The sequence below is a fragment of the Psittacula echo genome, assembly GCF_963264785.1.
Source record: "Psittacula echo genome assembly, chromosome: 23".
NCBI lineage: Eukaryota > Metazoa > Chordata > Aves > Psittaciformes > Psittacidae > Psittacula > Psittacula echo.
In genome coordinates this window covers 5,788,211-5,804,294 of record NC_137748.1, presented here as the reverse complement: position 1 = coordinate 5,804,294, position 16,084 = coordinate 5,788,211, and the positions used below count along the sequence as shown (strand labels likewise).

Below are 16,084 nucleotides of genomic sequence, written 5' to 3'. Positions count from 1 at the left end.
ATGCACAGGACCACCAGGATAAAGATCACCGAGCTCAACCCGCACCTGATGTGCGCCTTGTGCGGCGGCTACTTCATAGATGCCACCACCATCGTGGAGTGTCTGCACTCCTGTGAGTGCCCTGGGCCCCTGGCCGGGGCCGCGCTGCACCCAGGGGTGCAGGAAGGGTGGTTGTGCCGCACTGAGACAGGGCTCAAACCCATCCTGCATCAGGCACTGCTGCTGCATGGAGCTGCGGGGTCATGGATAGGGCTGGAGCGGGGCAGGGGTGCTGGGGGGGGGCACAGGGGCTCTGTCTGTTGGTCCATCTGCTCACACTGGGTTTCTCCCCATAGTCTGCAAAACCTGCATCGTTCGATACCTGGAGACGAACAAGTACTGCCCCATGTGTGATGTCCAAGTGCACAAAACCAGGCCCCTCCTCAGCATCAGGTGAGCTCTGGGGGCTCAGCAGCCAACGGGGGGGCACAGTGGTGCTGCCAAGCAGGGACCAGTTGCAGCTCTCACAGTGTGGAACCTCTCTGCTCCTGGCCGTGTGCCCTGCAGCAGTGGGTGTTCAGGGTGGTCTCCAGGTGGAAGGGGAATGGGGATGGTGGGAAATGGCACCATGGAGGGGATAGGACTCGGGGATAGCTCTGTGGCAGCAGGACGTGACTGGGGCAGGAGCCAGATGGTTGCCCTGTGCCCATGTCTGCACATCCCAGACCGCATCCCTCCATCCATCCCTCCATCCATCCATTCCTCATCCCTCCATCCCTCCCTCCATCCCTCCCTCCATCCCTCCATCCATCATCCCTCCATCCCGCAGTCCCACCATGCATAGTTTAACCTGGGACCTTCCTGTGCTTTCTAACTGCCTGCTCTGTCCTCCGTGGGTGCTGTGTCCCTCGGGGGGTACCAGGCTGGCAGTGCAGCGGTGCAGGTGCCTTCACACCAGCCTGCCCTGGCTGGAAAAAGCCAGACACATCATGCCTCAGTTGTGGAACTGGCTCTGCAGGTGGTTGGCATAGAAACCACGAAAGGCTGTAGTACATCACTGGGGTGGTGTTTTTAGCCTCTGTTTTTTTACCCTTTCCCATGTAAATCTGTTTCTGTAGTAACACTTCTTCTGCCTTTTCCTTTCTATTTTTTCCTGCTTCACTATGAAATATTTACACTCTGGCTCCCACTGCTCCCTCAGGGAAACATCCCTGTCTGCATGCAGAGATGGATCCCACCGTGGCGCCGTGCCGTGTCGTGGTGGGGGGCAATGTGGGGCACATGTGGGCCTGGTCCAGATGTGATGCCATAGAGAAGTCTCTGTGCCCATCAGGGCCTTGCTTTCCCCTTTACTTCCCAAACCGATGCTGTGGATGCTGTGCCCCATCTCCCCAGCCCCACATTGATGCTGAATGGGTTTGACTCCCCCACGGGCAGGCTCTGGCTGGTGATTCAGCCGCCAGCCAAGCAGCCAAGGCTGCTTTTCCATCAGCTTGCTGTAAATCATAAAGTGAATGCCCTGGGTATGTGCTGGAACTCAGATGACAGCAGGGCCTCGTGCACCACATTGACATCACCCAGCAGTGAGGGATGAAAGACGTGGCTGGGCTAAAAATACTACAGGGTCTGGTCATTTGGTTTTCTTTAGAGGCCTGACTATTCAAATGGGAGTAATTGCAGCTGTCATTTACCTTCCACCATCCCCACTGCTCCCGCTCGGGTTGGAAGGTCATTTCCTTTCTGATTTGGCTGAGCTGCTGGGGTTCAGTTGTGCCGCATCCTCTTCCTGCAGCAGCCTGAGCCCAAGCCTTGAGTAAAGCCCCGCTCCCATCTCCATGCCTTGAGTTCCCCGGTTCCTCGAGTGCTTTTCTGCCTTGAGACGGTTGCGGTTTAGAGCCCACTTTGCTCTCCCTGCCTTTGGATGCTGCCCTGCATCATCCTTACAACAGAGGGAAATCAAAGCCTGAGCCTGAACGGCAGCCGCCTCTAGAAGTAAAATGAGAGGCCAATTGAGACGTGCAGGAACGTTTGCTGATCTCAGGGATGTAATTCCTGTTCAGTTCTCCGCGTGTCGTTGTAATTGTTCTGACTGCTGAAACGGATCCTGGCCCCCGAATCCTGCGCTCCTAATTCCGAGCGATTGCAAGGGGTTTTGAGCTGGCTTTCTCTCTTTTCCCAGAGTTAACCCTTTGCAGTGAGCATGAGGCTGGATGGGTTTGCTTTGGGATCACCATGGGTTGGGGAGTTGGGGCTTTGTGCTGGGAGATGGGGGGAAATAGCATCCGGGCTGGCCAGTGGCAGCCCTGGAAGCAAACTGCTCCCCATTCCAGCTGATTTCTCCCTCTTTTCCTGTTTCTTTGCCCACCTCAGGTCAGACAAAACCCTTCAGGACATCGTGTACAAACTGGTCCCGGGGCTTTTCAAAGGTACCGCCATGCACAGTTATCATTGTGTGGGTTTGGGGTTGGTTGTAACTCGCTCCCACCCACCAGTGAGGCTGGTCCCCACACACCCCCCCATCCTTGGGGCTGGGACAGGATGAAAACGCTTGCTGTGAACAGACAGGAATGGCTCCATCCGGATAGCGCCCATCCGCTGCCGGGGGGAGCCACATGAAGCAACGCTGGGAGCCACTGCGCTCCTATGGGTCCTGTGGGCAGCTTGTGCTGGGGCTGCTGGTCGGGAGCAGGCACTCAGCAACCCAGGGCTCCCCTCCTCACACCCATCTCCCCTTGGTGCGATGGATTCCCCCTCACCTTCCTCCTCCCTTCTCCCGTAGATGAGATGAAGAGGAGGCGCGACTTCTATGCAGCCTACCCCGTGGCAGAGGGTGAGTGTCAGCCCCAGGGACCCCCATCACCCCGGCTGTGCCCCCCCATGGCTCAGCCTCTCCCTCCCTCTGCCTCCTGCAGTTCCCAATGGGTCCAATGAGGATCGCGGGGAAGTCTCCGAGCAGGACAAAGGGAACCTGACAGATGATGAGATCGTCAGCCTGTCCATAGAGTTCTATGAAGGGTCAAGGTACCATTTTCTGGTTACTCCCAAGATGCTGCCTTGGGTTTGGGGTTGTGAATGAGCTCTCACCTTTTCTTCCTGCTCCGGAGATGGAGCTGAGATCAGAGAGTCACAGAATGCTCCAAGCCCCGTTCAACCTGGCCTTGAACTTGGGATGGGGCAGCCACAGCTTCTCGGGGCACCTCTGAGAGGTGAACTGGTGGTGGCTGACATGGCCCTGCTTGGGGCCAAGTATCCCGGGATGCTTGAGTGGCCAGAGGAGCACCCAAACCCCATCTGTCCCGGTCCCGCATCCTGCATCCTCTGTGGGTTCTTGCTATGGCAGCGGCATCCCTGTATCCGCAGGCAGCAGAGCCCAAGGGCTGCCACATCCCCAGTTCCAGCGGTGGCCTCCAAGGATGTCAGCAGCATCCAGGGCAGTGGTTCAGAGGGATTCAGGGAATGTGGCTGCCTGGGCAGCGGCTGCAGCGCAGAGGGCTGGAAATGCAGCGACTGCATGGGGGAAGCCAGAGCTTGGCTGAAGGTCCCTGGATGTTCCCCCTCCATGGACAGCCCCTCTGCTGGGTTATTGTTTCTCCCTGCCTTTTAATTCCTCCATAAACTTCATCCCGAGTTTTCTCTCCTCCCCCCAGAGAAGAGAAGAAAGGGAGCGTTGAGAACGGGGACCTGGAGAAGGAGAAGGTGAGTGTGGTGGGACCACGACACCGAGAGCTCCGTGTCCAGCTGCGTCCGGGGCTTTTGGGCTGGGGAGGGAACAGGGGGGCCCCCAAACCCAGTGCAGGAGGTGGGAGCTGCCCATTTACTTGCACGCGGACTCAGCAACGCCTCTTGGTCCCCAGAAGAACGGGCTGCGGTTCCTGCGCTGCCCGGCTGCCATGACTGTCATGCACTTGGCCAAGTTCCTCCGCAACAAGATGGATGTTCCCAGCAAGTACAAGGTGAGCTTGGCCTTGGGATGTGCCGCGGTGGGCTCGGAGGAGGGGGATGCCATTTGGCTGCATCCTCTGCTGCACATTCACCGTGCTTTGCTTGCTCTGCTTTGTGCAGCCCAGGCTTTGCATCCCCGCATCCCAGATGGATCCAGCCTTTATGGCGTGCTGCATCTCAATGGGGATGCTGCTCCAGGAAAAGCAGTGCTGGGGCTCCAGCAGCACCCTTGGGGATGGCAAATCCCTCTGGGGGGGAGCTGGTGGTGCCTCTGTGCCCGTGCTGAAGGACTGACCCTGTCCCCTGCACCAGGTTGAAGTCCTTTACGAAGATGAGCCCCTGAAGGAGTACTACACCCTGATGGACATCGCCTACATCTATCCCTGGAGGAGGGTAAGCGGAGTTGCCTCTTTCCCTGCTATGGGTACGGGCACTGGGGGCTTGTCTTGGAGGAAAGCTTGGGAAAGCAGCCCTTGAGGGGAAGGCTGTGGGCATTGGGAAGTGTCAGAATGGAATGAGTTAGAAACTGAAGAACTTCAGATCTGAAAAGCTTCAAAATTGAAGAGCTTTAAAACTGAAGAACTTCAGAATTAAAGAGCTTTAAAACTGAAGAACTTATGAACTGGAAAGCTTAAGAATCAGAGCTTAAAATCTGGGGCATTTCCACGGATAAACCCCACAGGCTTTTCCTTGCAAAGGTGTTTGTTCCTGATGGGTTTTAGGAGGCTGGGGGGGCGCTGCTCGTGCTTCTCTCCCTGTATCTCCAGCGCAGGCTGGAGGGCTGGCGGCCATCCCCAGTGCCGCAGGGTGCCGGGTACCACATCTCTCCCCATCTCCCCCCTGCAGAACGGGCCCTTGCCCCTGAAGTACCGCGTCCAACCCGCCTGCAAGCGGCTCAAGCTCTCCCAGCCCCTCACCCCCGAGTGCACCAACACCAGCGGCGCCTCCGAGTGCGAGTCCGTCAGCGACAAAGCGCACAGCCCGGCCACGCTGCCGGCCACCTCCTCCTCCCTGCCCAGCCCGGGCACCCCGTCCCATGGCTCACCCAGCTCCACCGGCACCGGCACCGCACTCAATGGCTCCTCGAACTGCCACCCTCTGCCCGCCGCCCGGTGCCGCAAAGCGACTGTCAACGGCAGCACGGCCTCAGCCCTGACCTAAGCAGCGGGCGGACCGGGGACTCCTGGCTGGCTTTTCTAGATCTCTATATATTATATATATACATATATATGTGTACAGAGGGAGAACGAAGAACGAAAGCGAAACAAGACAAATTATACATACTTATTTTCTATCGATCGACCAGATTAATTTAAAGTGCAAATAAGATGCATAAAGGTGGTTGAATATTTTTAAATGATTTCCCCCCCCACCTTCTTTTTTCCTTTCATTTTCCTTTGGGTTTAACTTATGTAGCTGCATGCCGGAGCTGGGAGCCGCTGCTGCCTTCCTTGCTCAGTTTCTCTACCACTTTCCCCTCTCCACCCCATCCCTCTCCCCTCAATGGGGCAGGGGGGGACTCGCAGCTGCACAGGTAAGGGTGAAGCACAGGTAAAGGCCAAGCACAGAAGCCAAAAACTGTCCCCCCAGCCCCGCCGTGCCCTGTGGTTTATTGCTGTGTTTGTGTTTGTTTCTGTTTTTAGCCCCAGGTTTGATAACGGGGTGCCCTGGGTCCATTGGTTGGCATCGAGCATCGCTTGCCGGCGTTGCCTTGCCCAGCGCCTCCCTGTTCCTTTATCTGCTCTTCCCATGTGGTCTCTGGATGGAGGGTTCAGGCTCTGCCCTCGTCAAGCCTCATGCATACGCTCCCCTTTGTGCACAGTAAGTAGGTTGGGTGGTGAAGGGCCAACCATGCCGGGGGCAGGAGCACAAGGCCCACTACATACTGGTGTCTCCTCCTTGGGACTGCACTTGGTGCCAGCAGTGATTTTGATCTAAACCATTGGGGGCTGTTTTGGCAGCGCTGGATGAGTCTTTGTGGGACCCAGGGGCTTCAAAGCACCCCACAACTGCCTCCCCACAGCTTCCACGCTGCGTTTCAAAGCTTTCCTTTGCGTTCTCCCCTCGCCCTCGTCCTTCCCACCCTCTCCTCCTGCCCCCCCATTGGGTTTTTAAATAGAGAAACTATAGAGTACAGTGCCTTTAGCCAGGAGGCTTCGGTGAGGGGCGATGGTGGGAAGGTGCTGCCTTGCCTTGGGTGGCAGCCGAGCGGCACCAGGGACTGGACCAACGTTCTACATGGACCATATAAAGCACACGAGCCCCAGGAGCACAGAGCCCGGGGGGGCGGGATTATTCCTGCCCTTGCTGGGGAGGGGGACATAAACCAAGCAAGTGCCTGCAGCACCCAGCCAGCACCCCCACAGCGGCACAGTGAGGACCAAAGGCAAAGCAGCACGGGAATTGTCTGAACAGCCCGATTCCAAAGGTCAGGAAATGTGGGATGTCGTCAGTGTGTTTCTTAAGTGTTGTTATCCTTTAGTTCATTTGTTGGAAGCACGGCACCCCCAGCACGGATGCAACAGCAGCACCATTGCTGCAGCCCAGCCCCAGGCTCCGGGCACTGGGAATGGGCTTGGAATGAGCCCCCCAATGGGGCCTCTTCTGTTCCTCTCCATCCCCAAGCTGGGGCTGGACGAGGGGCTTGAAGCGTGTTGGGGGGCTCTGTTTGTCTCGACTTTGACACCCCTTTTCTCCTTGTAAATAGGTCAGAATGGGCCGAGGGAGGCAGCTGAGGTGCCTCGGTCGGGGTTTGTGGGGGGCTCGGGGCGGGGGGTGTTTTGTTTTCTGTTCTTTCCTATATGGTACAAACCAAACTGCTCTGTATGTCTGCATCCCGTACGACGTTTTAATGTCTTGTAATATATTTGGATATTCATATATTGTTATTGGTTAAACATTTGTATAACTATACAGCTTTGTAAATGTAATAAATGCTGCAGAACTGTCGTTCCCTCCATCTGCCTGCACAACTGCAGCCACCTGGTTCCTCTGTCCTGCATCCTGCAACCCCAGGGCTTGGCGTTGGGGCCAGGCTTGTTTAATGATGAGCTGCAGAGGGGATCAAGTGCACACTCAGTTGGGTGGGAGCGCTGACGTGCTGGAGGGGAGGAAGGCTCTGTGCAGGGATCTGGATCAATGGGGCTGACTGTATGAGGTTCAGTAAGGCTCAGTGAGGGCAATGGCTGGATGTGATGGCTTTAAAGGTCTTTTCCAACCCGGTTGATTCAATGAAAACCACTCCGGGAAGTCCCGTTATCCACTGGGTTATTCCTCAGTGGGGCTGAAAGCAAAGCTGCTGCCCCCTCTCAGCGGTTGGTTGCGGTGGGAGCTCAGCATCTCCTCCAGTCTATCCACACTGAGCATCCCAGCGGCCCCGAGCCGAGCGCGGTGCAGGGGGTCAGGGCCGGGGGGGCAGCGGGGCCCCCTGCACCGCCTCCCCCTTGTGGGTGCCGTCGCAGTACGGGGGGGTCCGGGTGCGTTTGCAGCCGCAGAGCCAGACCCGCGCGTCCTCCTCCGGGGTGAAGCGCAGCGGGGACAGCCCCGGCGCCGCCGTCTTGTGGGCGCCGTCGCAGAAAGGCTGCAAAGCGAAGCGGGAAGGGGCGGGGGGGAGTCAGAGCCGGGGCTTTGGCCGCACCGAGACCCCCCAAAACCGCCTCCCTCGGTCCCCATCCCGGACCTGGCGCTTGCTGTGCCCGCAGGAGCACCACGCGTACGTCCTGCCCGCCTTCAGCTCCACCGCGAACGGCTCCTTAGCGGCGATCACCGCCTGCGGCGAGCCCGAGCTCCGCCGCACCGCGGGGATGCGAGACCCGCCCGGGGGGATCCGGCACCGGAGGACCCCCCCCCCCGCCGCCGCTCTCACCAGCGTCACCAGCGCGGCCGGGCTCGGCACCCGCATGGCTCCGATCACCTCCACCGGCAGCGGCTCCTCCTCCCGGCGCCGCCGGAAGAGCCGGGGCGGGCTCTGCGGAAGGGTCCCGGTTGTCCCGGTGGATGCCGTAGCTCCGGGTCCCCGCTCGGGGCGCACGATCCCGGCCCGTTGGTGTCCCCGCATTTCCCCCCATCCCTTTCCGCGGGTGTGGGGGCTCGCCCCGGCCCCCGCCCCGGTGGAGCAGCAGGACCTCAAACCACCAGACCCCATTGCATTTCCATTGCGAAACCTCAGCTGTATTAAAAGAGTCTTTGGCATTAATATTAATATTATTTATTATAATAAAGAACAGTCAAGCAGCGTGAAAAAAATATATCTTAGCTACATTACCTTAAATTGCCAAAAATATACACATTTTTTCTCTTTTATTCAATAAAAAAAACCCAAATCAAAACAAAAAGGACACATGCAACATACTAAATGAGACATTAGCATCAAAACGGGTAAAGAAACATACCCCAGTGCAACTGAAACACAGATAATCTTTAGCTTTTAGTTTCTCTTTCCCCTGCTCGCCCTCTTTTTCACAGAGATAATGGTTGATGTTGACCTCCCCCTCCCTCTGTCTGCCAAAGGGACTGGGGCAGGTTGAGGTGCTGAGGTGAGGAGGATGTGCCAAAGGGACTGGGCGCCTTTGGAAGCTGTCAGGGAATAAGTGCTCTATGTCTGGATGTCTCTTCCCTGCCTCGTCCTCTCCATCCTCATCCCTCCCTGCTCCAAGAGTGGCTTTGTCCTCAAACTCCTGCCACCACCAGCACACCCCTGGCACAGGGAGCACAAAGCAGGGATGCCCTCCCTGCCTTTAACAGTGCTCCTGCCTACAGTGAAATTCCTGCAATTCAGCCCTTGATTCCCAGCCTCCTCCATTATTTTCCCTGTGCAGCAAGTTTCCTGACTCCAAACTCACTGCTAAGTACCTGCCACTGAGCTTTCTCTTGTCCCCCAAGGATTTAGGCACCAAAGCACTGATATGAACATGGGTTTTGCTCATCCTGGGAGGCAACACACATTGTACCATGACTCGCTCCACAAGGGATGGATGCTCCTCAGCCTTCCCGCCTTCCCTTCCCCTCTCTTCCCGGTACCGATTCCAGGGTGAGGAATCCATCACCTTGCTGACCCAAATCAGCATTAAGGAATGTCTGTTCCCAAATCCCAAGGACCTGTTGCTTGCCAAAGGTTAGCTGGTACGGCCTTCACATGGATGCAGCCACCCAACACACAACCAGGGATGCTCTGGGTGTTGCTTTCAAGCAACTCCTTACATGGAGGGGGCAGCATGGAAAGAGCCCCAAGGTGGGACAGATCCCACATGGAGCAGAGGGTCCTTGTGCTGGGGGGTTTGGAGGCACCTCTGCTTGCAGAGGGGATGGGGAGCAACACAGTGAGGGGAGAAAAAGAGAGAATATAAGTGCAAGGACACAGTTGTGCCGGAGCAATTCCAGGGACAAGGAGCCGAAGAGTTGAAGCATTTGCAACTGAAAGATGGTGGTTTCTCAGTGCTGGGCATTTCCACTTTTAGCTGCCATCTCCATCTTTCCAATAGCTTCTTAACCTTGTTAAAACATTAGCTTTTCTTTATAGATATAAAAAAAAAGATATATATATAATATATATATATTTCTGAGCAGACAGCAGTGTTCTGCCCAGTTCACAGAACTGGAGGCTGAGATCAGAAAGGGATTTGCTCTCCTCTAAGCGTTATCCAACCGTCGCGGTGACCATCTTCCAAGGAAACACAAAAGAAGAAGTAAAAGAAAGCTATTCAGCAGATGGGTCTTTTGCCTGTAACAAGCTTTTCTCATCCTATCAGCACAGCCCCACTGCTGACAAGTGTGAATAGTGCAAACTAAGTGAAGAGGCAGTGGGAATGTGCTGAGAAGTAGCCATTAAGGTCTGGCGATGTGCTGTTAAGACCCTCGGGGTTCCTATGAGCTGGAATCTTCCCGCCTGCCCCCAGGAGCTCTGGATGGAACCAGGGGATGAGGAGGAGGAGAAGGGGCATTTGTACGTTTGACGCCGATGGGCCCCTTCCTCCAGAGCTGCCCCACTCGTCCTTCCATGAATCCATTGCATCCAAGCTCAGAGGGAGCCCATTTCTTTGCTGAGGTTCCAGGCTGCAAGATGGAGTTAAGGTCAAAGGGTGGAGAACAACGAAGGCTCTGCTGGCCTAGCTCAGGAGACTGGGACTGTCCCATTGCTCGGAGATCCCTCTTCAAGTGCCCAGGACCAGTGGAAGAACGTGGGTTTGCCAGCCTGGAATGGGTTGTGGTTGGCAAGAGTGAGCAGGTACCGGACTGGGGACTCTCTCTTCTCCACACACGTTTCTATCTCCCAGCTTTAGCCTTTGGACATGTTGGAAGAGCGAGAGCCAGCACAAGGAACAGGAGTGCGCTTTTCGCATGTTATGGAACAGCATGGAGCCCAGAGCAGCTGGCAGAGCAGAGGTGGCAACGTCCTTTAGGTGGCTTTCACCTCCCCATGCACTCGTCCTTACCCATCGCTCCACCACTGGTGTCTTTGCAGGCTGCGTTTGGATCCAGCTGAGGTGTTGGGGCTCAGAAGAGCATCTTCAGAGCCCAGCAGACGAAAAGCAGGTGAGAAATCTCAGCTAGAGGATTTCTTAACATCCCCATCAGGGCGAAGCAGAGCACGTGGGCACTGCCACCACATCCCCAGCGCTGTCACCTCCAGTGCTGCTGCCGGGGGTATTGCAGAAAGGAGCCTCCTTCCACCAAGGTCTTTGGCCAAGGATGCTCGATGCTCTCTACCGCCTTGGCCCGGGGGGTACACACATGAAGACACGCTCGTGCTCAGCAGGGATCTGGTGTTAACTCCCTCCTCCACTCTGCATGGGAACACAGCTTCACCTTGAGCACGTGCGGCACGGCCCAGGGACCTTCCCTCCTTGTGACACCAGGGCTTGGTCAGAGATGTTCTGTCTTCCAAAGCACCTCTTGGCATTGCCTGGCGGCAGGAAATGCTTCTTGGAAGCCTTGTGCTCATTGCTCTAACAGTATCAAGGTTGACTGTGGGAAGCCACATTCCCCTGGCTGAGAGGAGCTGGCTGCTGGTTTGTTCGGGCTGAGGGGGGAGCTTAGCCCTTGTCCTGGGTAAGAGGAGCTCCCTTTTCATTCATGCTCTTTAAAAAACAAACAGAAAAGAGACGCAGAGGAGACAGGTATCAGTACCGGAGGGGCAGCATCCCTGGCCCTGGCCCTGCTCACCGCGACCTCTCGGGCTCCTCTGACACCAACGGAGACACGGAGGGGCCCCAGGTTCCCCCTCTGCCCAGTTCAGACCAAACCGGCCCCTTAACCCTGGCTTTTGGCTCCTAAATGTTTCCAAGCAGGGCTGGACCTTCTGGGTACAGGCAGAGGCCAGGGGAGGGATGGAGATGACAGTATCACGCCATCAGTCCCTAGGCACTGGTGCTCCAGTACAAGGCTGCTTTACAGAGAGGCTGTAAACCTCTTCACCACCTCTCCTCCTGGGTGCAAGATTCCTCCTAAACCCTGGGCTTCAACATGCAGTCACCTTCGTCTTTCATCAGGAGGCTCCAATAGGGCCAGCACTGCCAGGGGCACATTGTCCCATCCAGGTCTTATGGCACATCTGTCCCATCCCTGTGTCAGATGGCACATCTGTCCCATCCCTGCGGCGGGCCTGGTGTGCATCTGCACACACACACACATGGAAGGGCACCTCGGGAGCCTCTGTGCCTACCCATGATCCTGCCTGGGCCCTACAAAAGTCCTTGGAGGTAGGATCAGGACGTGACACCGGCTAGAAAGGGCTGCAGCAAAGCCAGCGGAGCATCCTGGCTCTGTGCCTACGTGGTGCCCTTGCTCCCCTAAGTGCAGACTGGCTCTCCCCCGGTCTGTACAGCGCCCAGCACCACGAGCTCAGTGGGGTTAGGGTAGTGCTAGCAGCATACGCACCGTTCCTTTCGGGGTGTTGCCATCAGCCTGCAGGTTGAGAAAGGGGTTAGTCTGTGCCGTAAGGACCGGTGGGATGCCCGTTCCCGAAGCCAGGAGGCTGCTCCCAGGAGTGCTGAGCGGTGGGGTGGCCTGCGGGGCCAGGAGGGCATTGCTAGGGTTGAGCTGCTGTGGGGAGAGCGAGGCCATGAGAGAGCTGCTGTGGGGTGGCTGTGGGGCCGAGGTCATCAGGGCGCTGGTGCTGGAGTGCAGGGGGGCAGAGGTGGCTGCCAGGAGGCTGGTCATGGACAGCTGGGACGAGCTGCTCATCTGCAGCCGCTGCAGCTCCCTCTTCTGCTGGATTTGCTGCATCATCTGGAACACCAGGGCCTGCTGCTCCTGCAGGGAAGGGTGAGGAAGAGAAGTCAATGGGAGGGAGAAAGGGCTCAGGGAGAGAGGTGACACCTAACACAAAGGAGCCAGGAGCCACATGGGGCACGCTCCATCCTAGGCGATACTACTGGGGACAGGGAGGAAGTCCCCTTGATCACATCCCTATAGGTAGAGAAAGCAACAGTGTCTTGTGTTCGTTAATAGCCTGTGCTTATGACCCTTCCAACCCCATTACTTCCTGAAGGGTAGGATCAGCTGACCCTCACTGGGACACCTGCAGGCACACAGATCTGCTCTCTCCTTCCAATCAATCAGCCCATGGATTGTGGCATTCACTGTCCTCAGCCTCCTTCCCCGGCCTGTCCTGCTGCGCGGCTCAGCCCTGACACACAGGTTCAGTGTAGGTGAGCTGGGCTCAGGGGGGGACAAGGGCCACGGCTCACCTGCACCCGGAGGGATGCCTTCAAATCCAACCCAACTGTGCAATCACCATAGCAACCATTGACCGATGCTGCCGGCTGAGAGCTGACATTGTTCCCGTGCCCACAGGGATGCAGCTGATGACACGGTGACATCAGCTGCTCTAAAGAGAAGCCCTTTCAAATCTGCTTTTCTTGGGTTATAAATAGCCTGACCCAGAAACCTATCCAAAACAACGGGCCAAGCTGATGGGACATCTGAATGAGCACTGCTTCAGTGACAGGAGCTGTCAGCACTCCCAGGCAGCTCCACCGCAGGGCAGGGACGGCACAGAGGCTTCTGTAGGGCGAGTGAATGCGGGTTTTACACACTCAGGGGCTTGTTTACCATCGATCCATGCAGCCATTCCCACAACAGCCAGGGATGGGGCTGCTGTTCCACCCAGGAGGATGCAGGCAGGCAGCCAAGATCCTCAGAACAGCCGCCTGATCCTTGTTGTGACCCCAGTGTTCAGCCACCTACGCATTCCCCTTGGCTTCTCCAGCTCCCCACGTCAATGTGCCCAGACAGAGCTCACCTGCCTCAGGGCTGAGCAATTTGGTGCTTATCTCGTTTGAATCTCAAGTAGTGTCCTCAAGCGAGTTCTTCTTCTCCTGTGGGCCTCAGCACATCTGCAAGCCCAGAGACCTGCGTGCTGGCGGCACAGGAACAGGCACGATTTGCATTCAAAGGTGCTGGAGGAGCCAACAGTTTTATGGTGGCTTGGTGTTACCATGTGCTCATCGCCTTGGGACATGGGAAACCCAGACTGGAGCTTTTCCTTGGTACAAAGCAAGCGCAAATGCTCACCCCCCCTCCCCCAGGAGGTGCCGCACCTTCCTGCCTAAAGCTGCTCTCCTCCCTCCTCCCGCAGCTGGGAGCTGTGGTTGGGAAAGGCACCCGATGCTGCAGCCCTGCGGGCAGGGGATTCATGCGAAGGAGGGAGCTCCAAGTTTGGCTCTCTGCTCCGAGGCTTTCCCATTTACCAGCTCATCAGGCGGCAGGTGCCAGCAGGCACACTTACCGGATTAAGCGGCTGGGAAGTCAGGAGCTGCTGAAGCTGCTGGAGCTGCTGCTCGTGTTGGTGCAGGACGTGCCGCTGCTGCTCGGTCAGGGGACTCATGCTGCAAGGGGAGCAGGGCAGGGAAGGTCAGTGCCGCCCGTCTTGGTCCTGCATCCATAGGGATTCCCTCCCTCCCGGTGCTAAGCGTGTGCTGGAGAGGGCAGGGCTGTCCCCGCGAGCTCCGTCCTCACCTGCTCAGGCTGGTGGAGAGCTGCAGGGTCGGCGGCCCGCTGGCCTGTGGCAGCGCGCTCGGAGGCTGGGCAGCCTGAGCTCCGTTCAGGTTCCCCAGGATCCCGTTGATGGGCATCTGCTGACCTCCTGCCAGGGTCCCCATCAGGCCGTCCACCATGGGCACCGTGGAGAGGCTGTGGCTGGCAGTGGGGCCACCCCCCAGCCCGCTGCCTGCCACCCTGGCCAGGCCATTCACCTGCTGCACCCCGGGCAGGGGTAGCGAGGCAGGACTCTGCTGCAGCATGGGCAGGGGTGGAGGAGTGCTGTGGAAGGACAGGGAAGAGCTGCTCCTGCTGGGGCAACCTGAATGAGGGTCCTGGGGGAGAAATGGACACAAGAGCATCGGACTGGGGCAGCTTGTGAAAGGTCAGCTCAGCTCCGAAGGGCAGGAGCTGGAGGTGGGAAGGGGGGGCTGCGAGTGCAAGCGCAGGTGTGTGCTCAGAGGCATCCCAGAACTCAGACATGCTTTGCTGGAGCTCCAGAAGTGCAGCCAGAATAACCCAGAAGCATCCTCACCTCGCGCTCCCAATCTCAGCTACTCAACACAGACCCTCAGCACTGAGATGAACTGAAGGACCGGCACTCCAGAGGAAGAAACGTGATTGCTGGGCCTGGACTAGGAGGCTTTATTTGCTGGCTATCAAATCAGAGCACTGGGACTGCACTGCTCTGCTCCCTCCCCAGGCCCTTCCCCAGCTGCCTGGTGGATGTGGTGCCCAGTGTACCTCAGAGGAAGTGGAGAGCGAGTTCTCGATCCCAAAGCTGTTCTTGCACGGAGGGCTCTTGCTGATGCTCAGGGAGTCGTTGTTGCACACTGTAAGGAGGAAAGAAGTGAGGATGCAGAGTCAGGGGAGGAGCCTGAGGTTGCCATAGCAATAGCAAGGGACAGTGGCTACAGAGAAAGAAACGGGTCACAACCACCCCACCGCCACCCTCCTGCCCACCCCGGGGCACTGTGATGGAAGGGCAGAGGGTGATGCACCCCACTGGTCCTCTCACCGTTGGGAGGCAGGATGTACTGGGCCTGGCTGCCTGGGCCATTGCTGGTGGTCACCACGGGGAAAGGGACGGAGAGCTGGACATTGAGGAGCTGCAAACGCTCCTTCTTGGCTGTCAGCGTCATGATCTGCTCCTGGAGCCGCTGGTTCTCCTTCTGCAGCGAGTGCAGGGCTTTGAGCATCTCTACAACTGCAGGGATGGGAGGAGGGAAGAGGGACAGGGTCAGGGGAGGAAAGAGGGGAAGGGGATCCACAGGAGGTACCGCAGTTAGTCCACACTGGGGGAGGAGACTGGCACCAGATCCCAGTCCCACTGCCAGCTACTGCCCCATGGCACAGCCTGGTGCTTTGTCCCCCACCCGGCTCCTTTGCCTGTGGGCAAAATCCCAGCTGGCTCCCCCACAACCATGCACCAGGCCCTGTCCTCCCACAGCCCATGCCCCAAGTGACTCACTGTTCACGCCGGCTTCCCCGTTGCCCTGCTTCTCCAGGAGCTGCTCGATGTTTGGGGTGGCCTGGGGAACATTCTCCAGCTGCCCACTGCTGCTACAGGACACGGTCTGGTCGAAGAGGGTGGGCAGGCTGCTGATGGGGGACCTGGGGAAGGGGTGGGGAGATGTCAGAGATGCTTCCCTCATCTGCACCTTCTCCCCACATCTCTTCTGCCTCACGCTGGGAGTGGCTGCATCCCCCCAGCCTCGAGTGGAGGAGAACCCTCCATTCCTGACAGCCTCAAGTGGAGCAGAGAATGGAGAACCCTCCATTCCTGACAACCTCAAGTGGAGCAGAGAATGGAGAACCCTCCATTCCTGACAGCCTCAAGTGGAGCAGAGAATGGAGAACCCTCCATTCCTGACAACCTCAAGTGGAGCAGAGAACGGAGAACCCTCCATTCCTGACAGCCTCAAGTGGAGCAGAGAATGGAGAACCCTCCATTCCTGCCAGCCCCTGCTCGTATGAGCAAAGCAAACCTGCCTCTTCTCATCCCATCCCATCCCCAGCCTAAACGAGAAGGGAAGGAGCTGCCTCTACTTCCTGCAGATTCCTTCCCCTTCCTTGCTGTGTCATTCCACGCTTCCCGCGGTACCGCCGTGCAGATGCGGATGCAGGTTTGGATGCGGATGCAGGTTTGGATGCGGATGCAGGTTTGGATGCGGATGCAGGTTTG

General features: G+C 57.5%; 3 protein-coding genes across 3 annotated transcripts in view; 1 reads left to right on the top strand and 2 right to left on the bottom strand.

The window, feature by feature from the left end:
• PCGF2 (polycomb group ring finger 2) lies at positions 1-5,082 on the top strand (the record flags this gene model as incomplete). Its single annotated transcript, XM_080633626.1, has 9 exons — positions 1-112; positions 336-432; positions 2,350-2,405; positions 2,759-2,809; positions 2,892-3,000; positions 3,627-3,675; positions 3,834-3,932; positions 4,234-4,314; positions 4,768-5,082. 9 exons carry the CDS (start codon positions 1-3, stop codon positions 5,080-5,082), a joined length of 969 nt encoding a protein of 322 aa, XP_080489752.1.
• Positions 5,083-6,824: 1,742 nt separating this feature from the next.
• CISD3 (CDGSH iron sulfur domain 3) lies at positions 6,825-7,978 on the bottom strand (the record flags this gene model as incomplete). The annotated part of the gene is made up of 2 exons (XM_080633489.1): positions 6,825-7,501; positions 7,601-7,978. The coding sequence occupies 2 exons, from the start codon at positions 7,976-7,978 to the stop codon at positions 7,322-7,324; spliced, it is 558 nt and encodes a 185-aa protein (XP_080489615.1). The 3' UTR covers positions 6,825-7,321.
• A 2,974-nt stretch (positions 7,979-10,952) lies between these two features.
• The window catches only part of MLLT6 (MLLT6, PHD finger containing), a gene marked incomplete at both ends in the record, with an annotated part of 42,085 nt that continues 36,953 nt past the window's right edge, over positions 10,953-16,084 (bottom strand). Inside the window, 7 exons of the mRNA XM_080633567.1 lie at positions 10,953-10,997; positions 11,797-12,171; positions 13,649-13,748; positions 13,879-14,234; positions 14,644-14,732; positions 14,918-15,106; positions 15,371-15,513. Of these exons, the coding sequence (XP_080489693.1) occupies positions 10,953-10,997; positions 11,797-12,171; positions 13,649-13,748; positions 13,879-14,234; positions 14,644-14,732; positions 14,918-15,106; positions 15,371-15,513 (1,297 nt within the window). The remainder of the gene's footprint in view (positions 10,998-11,796; positions 12,172-13,648; positions 13,749-13,878; positions 14,235-14,643; positions 14,733-14,917; positions 15,107-15,370; positions 15,514-16,084) is intronic.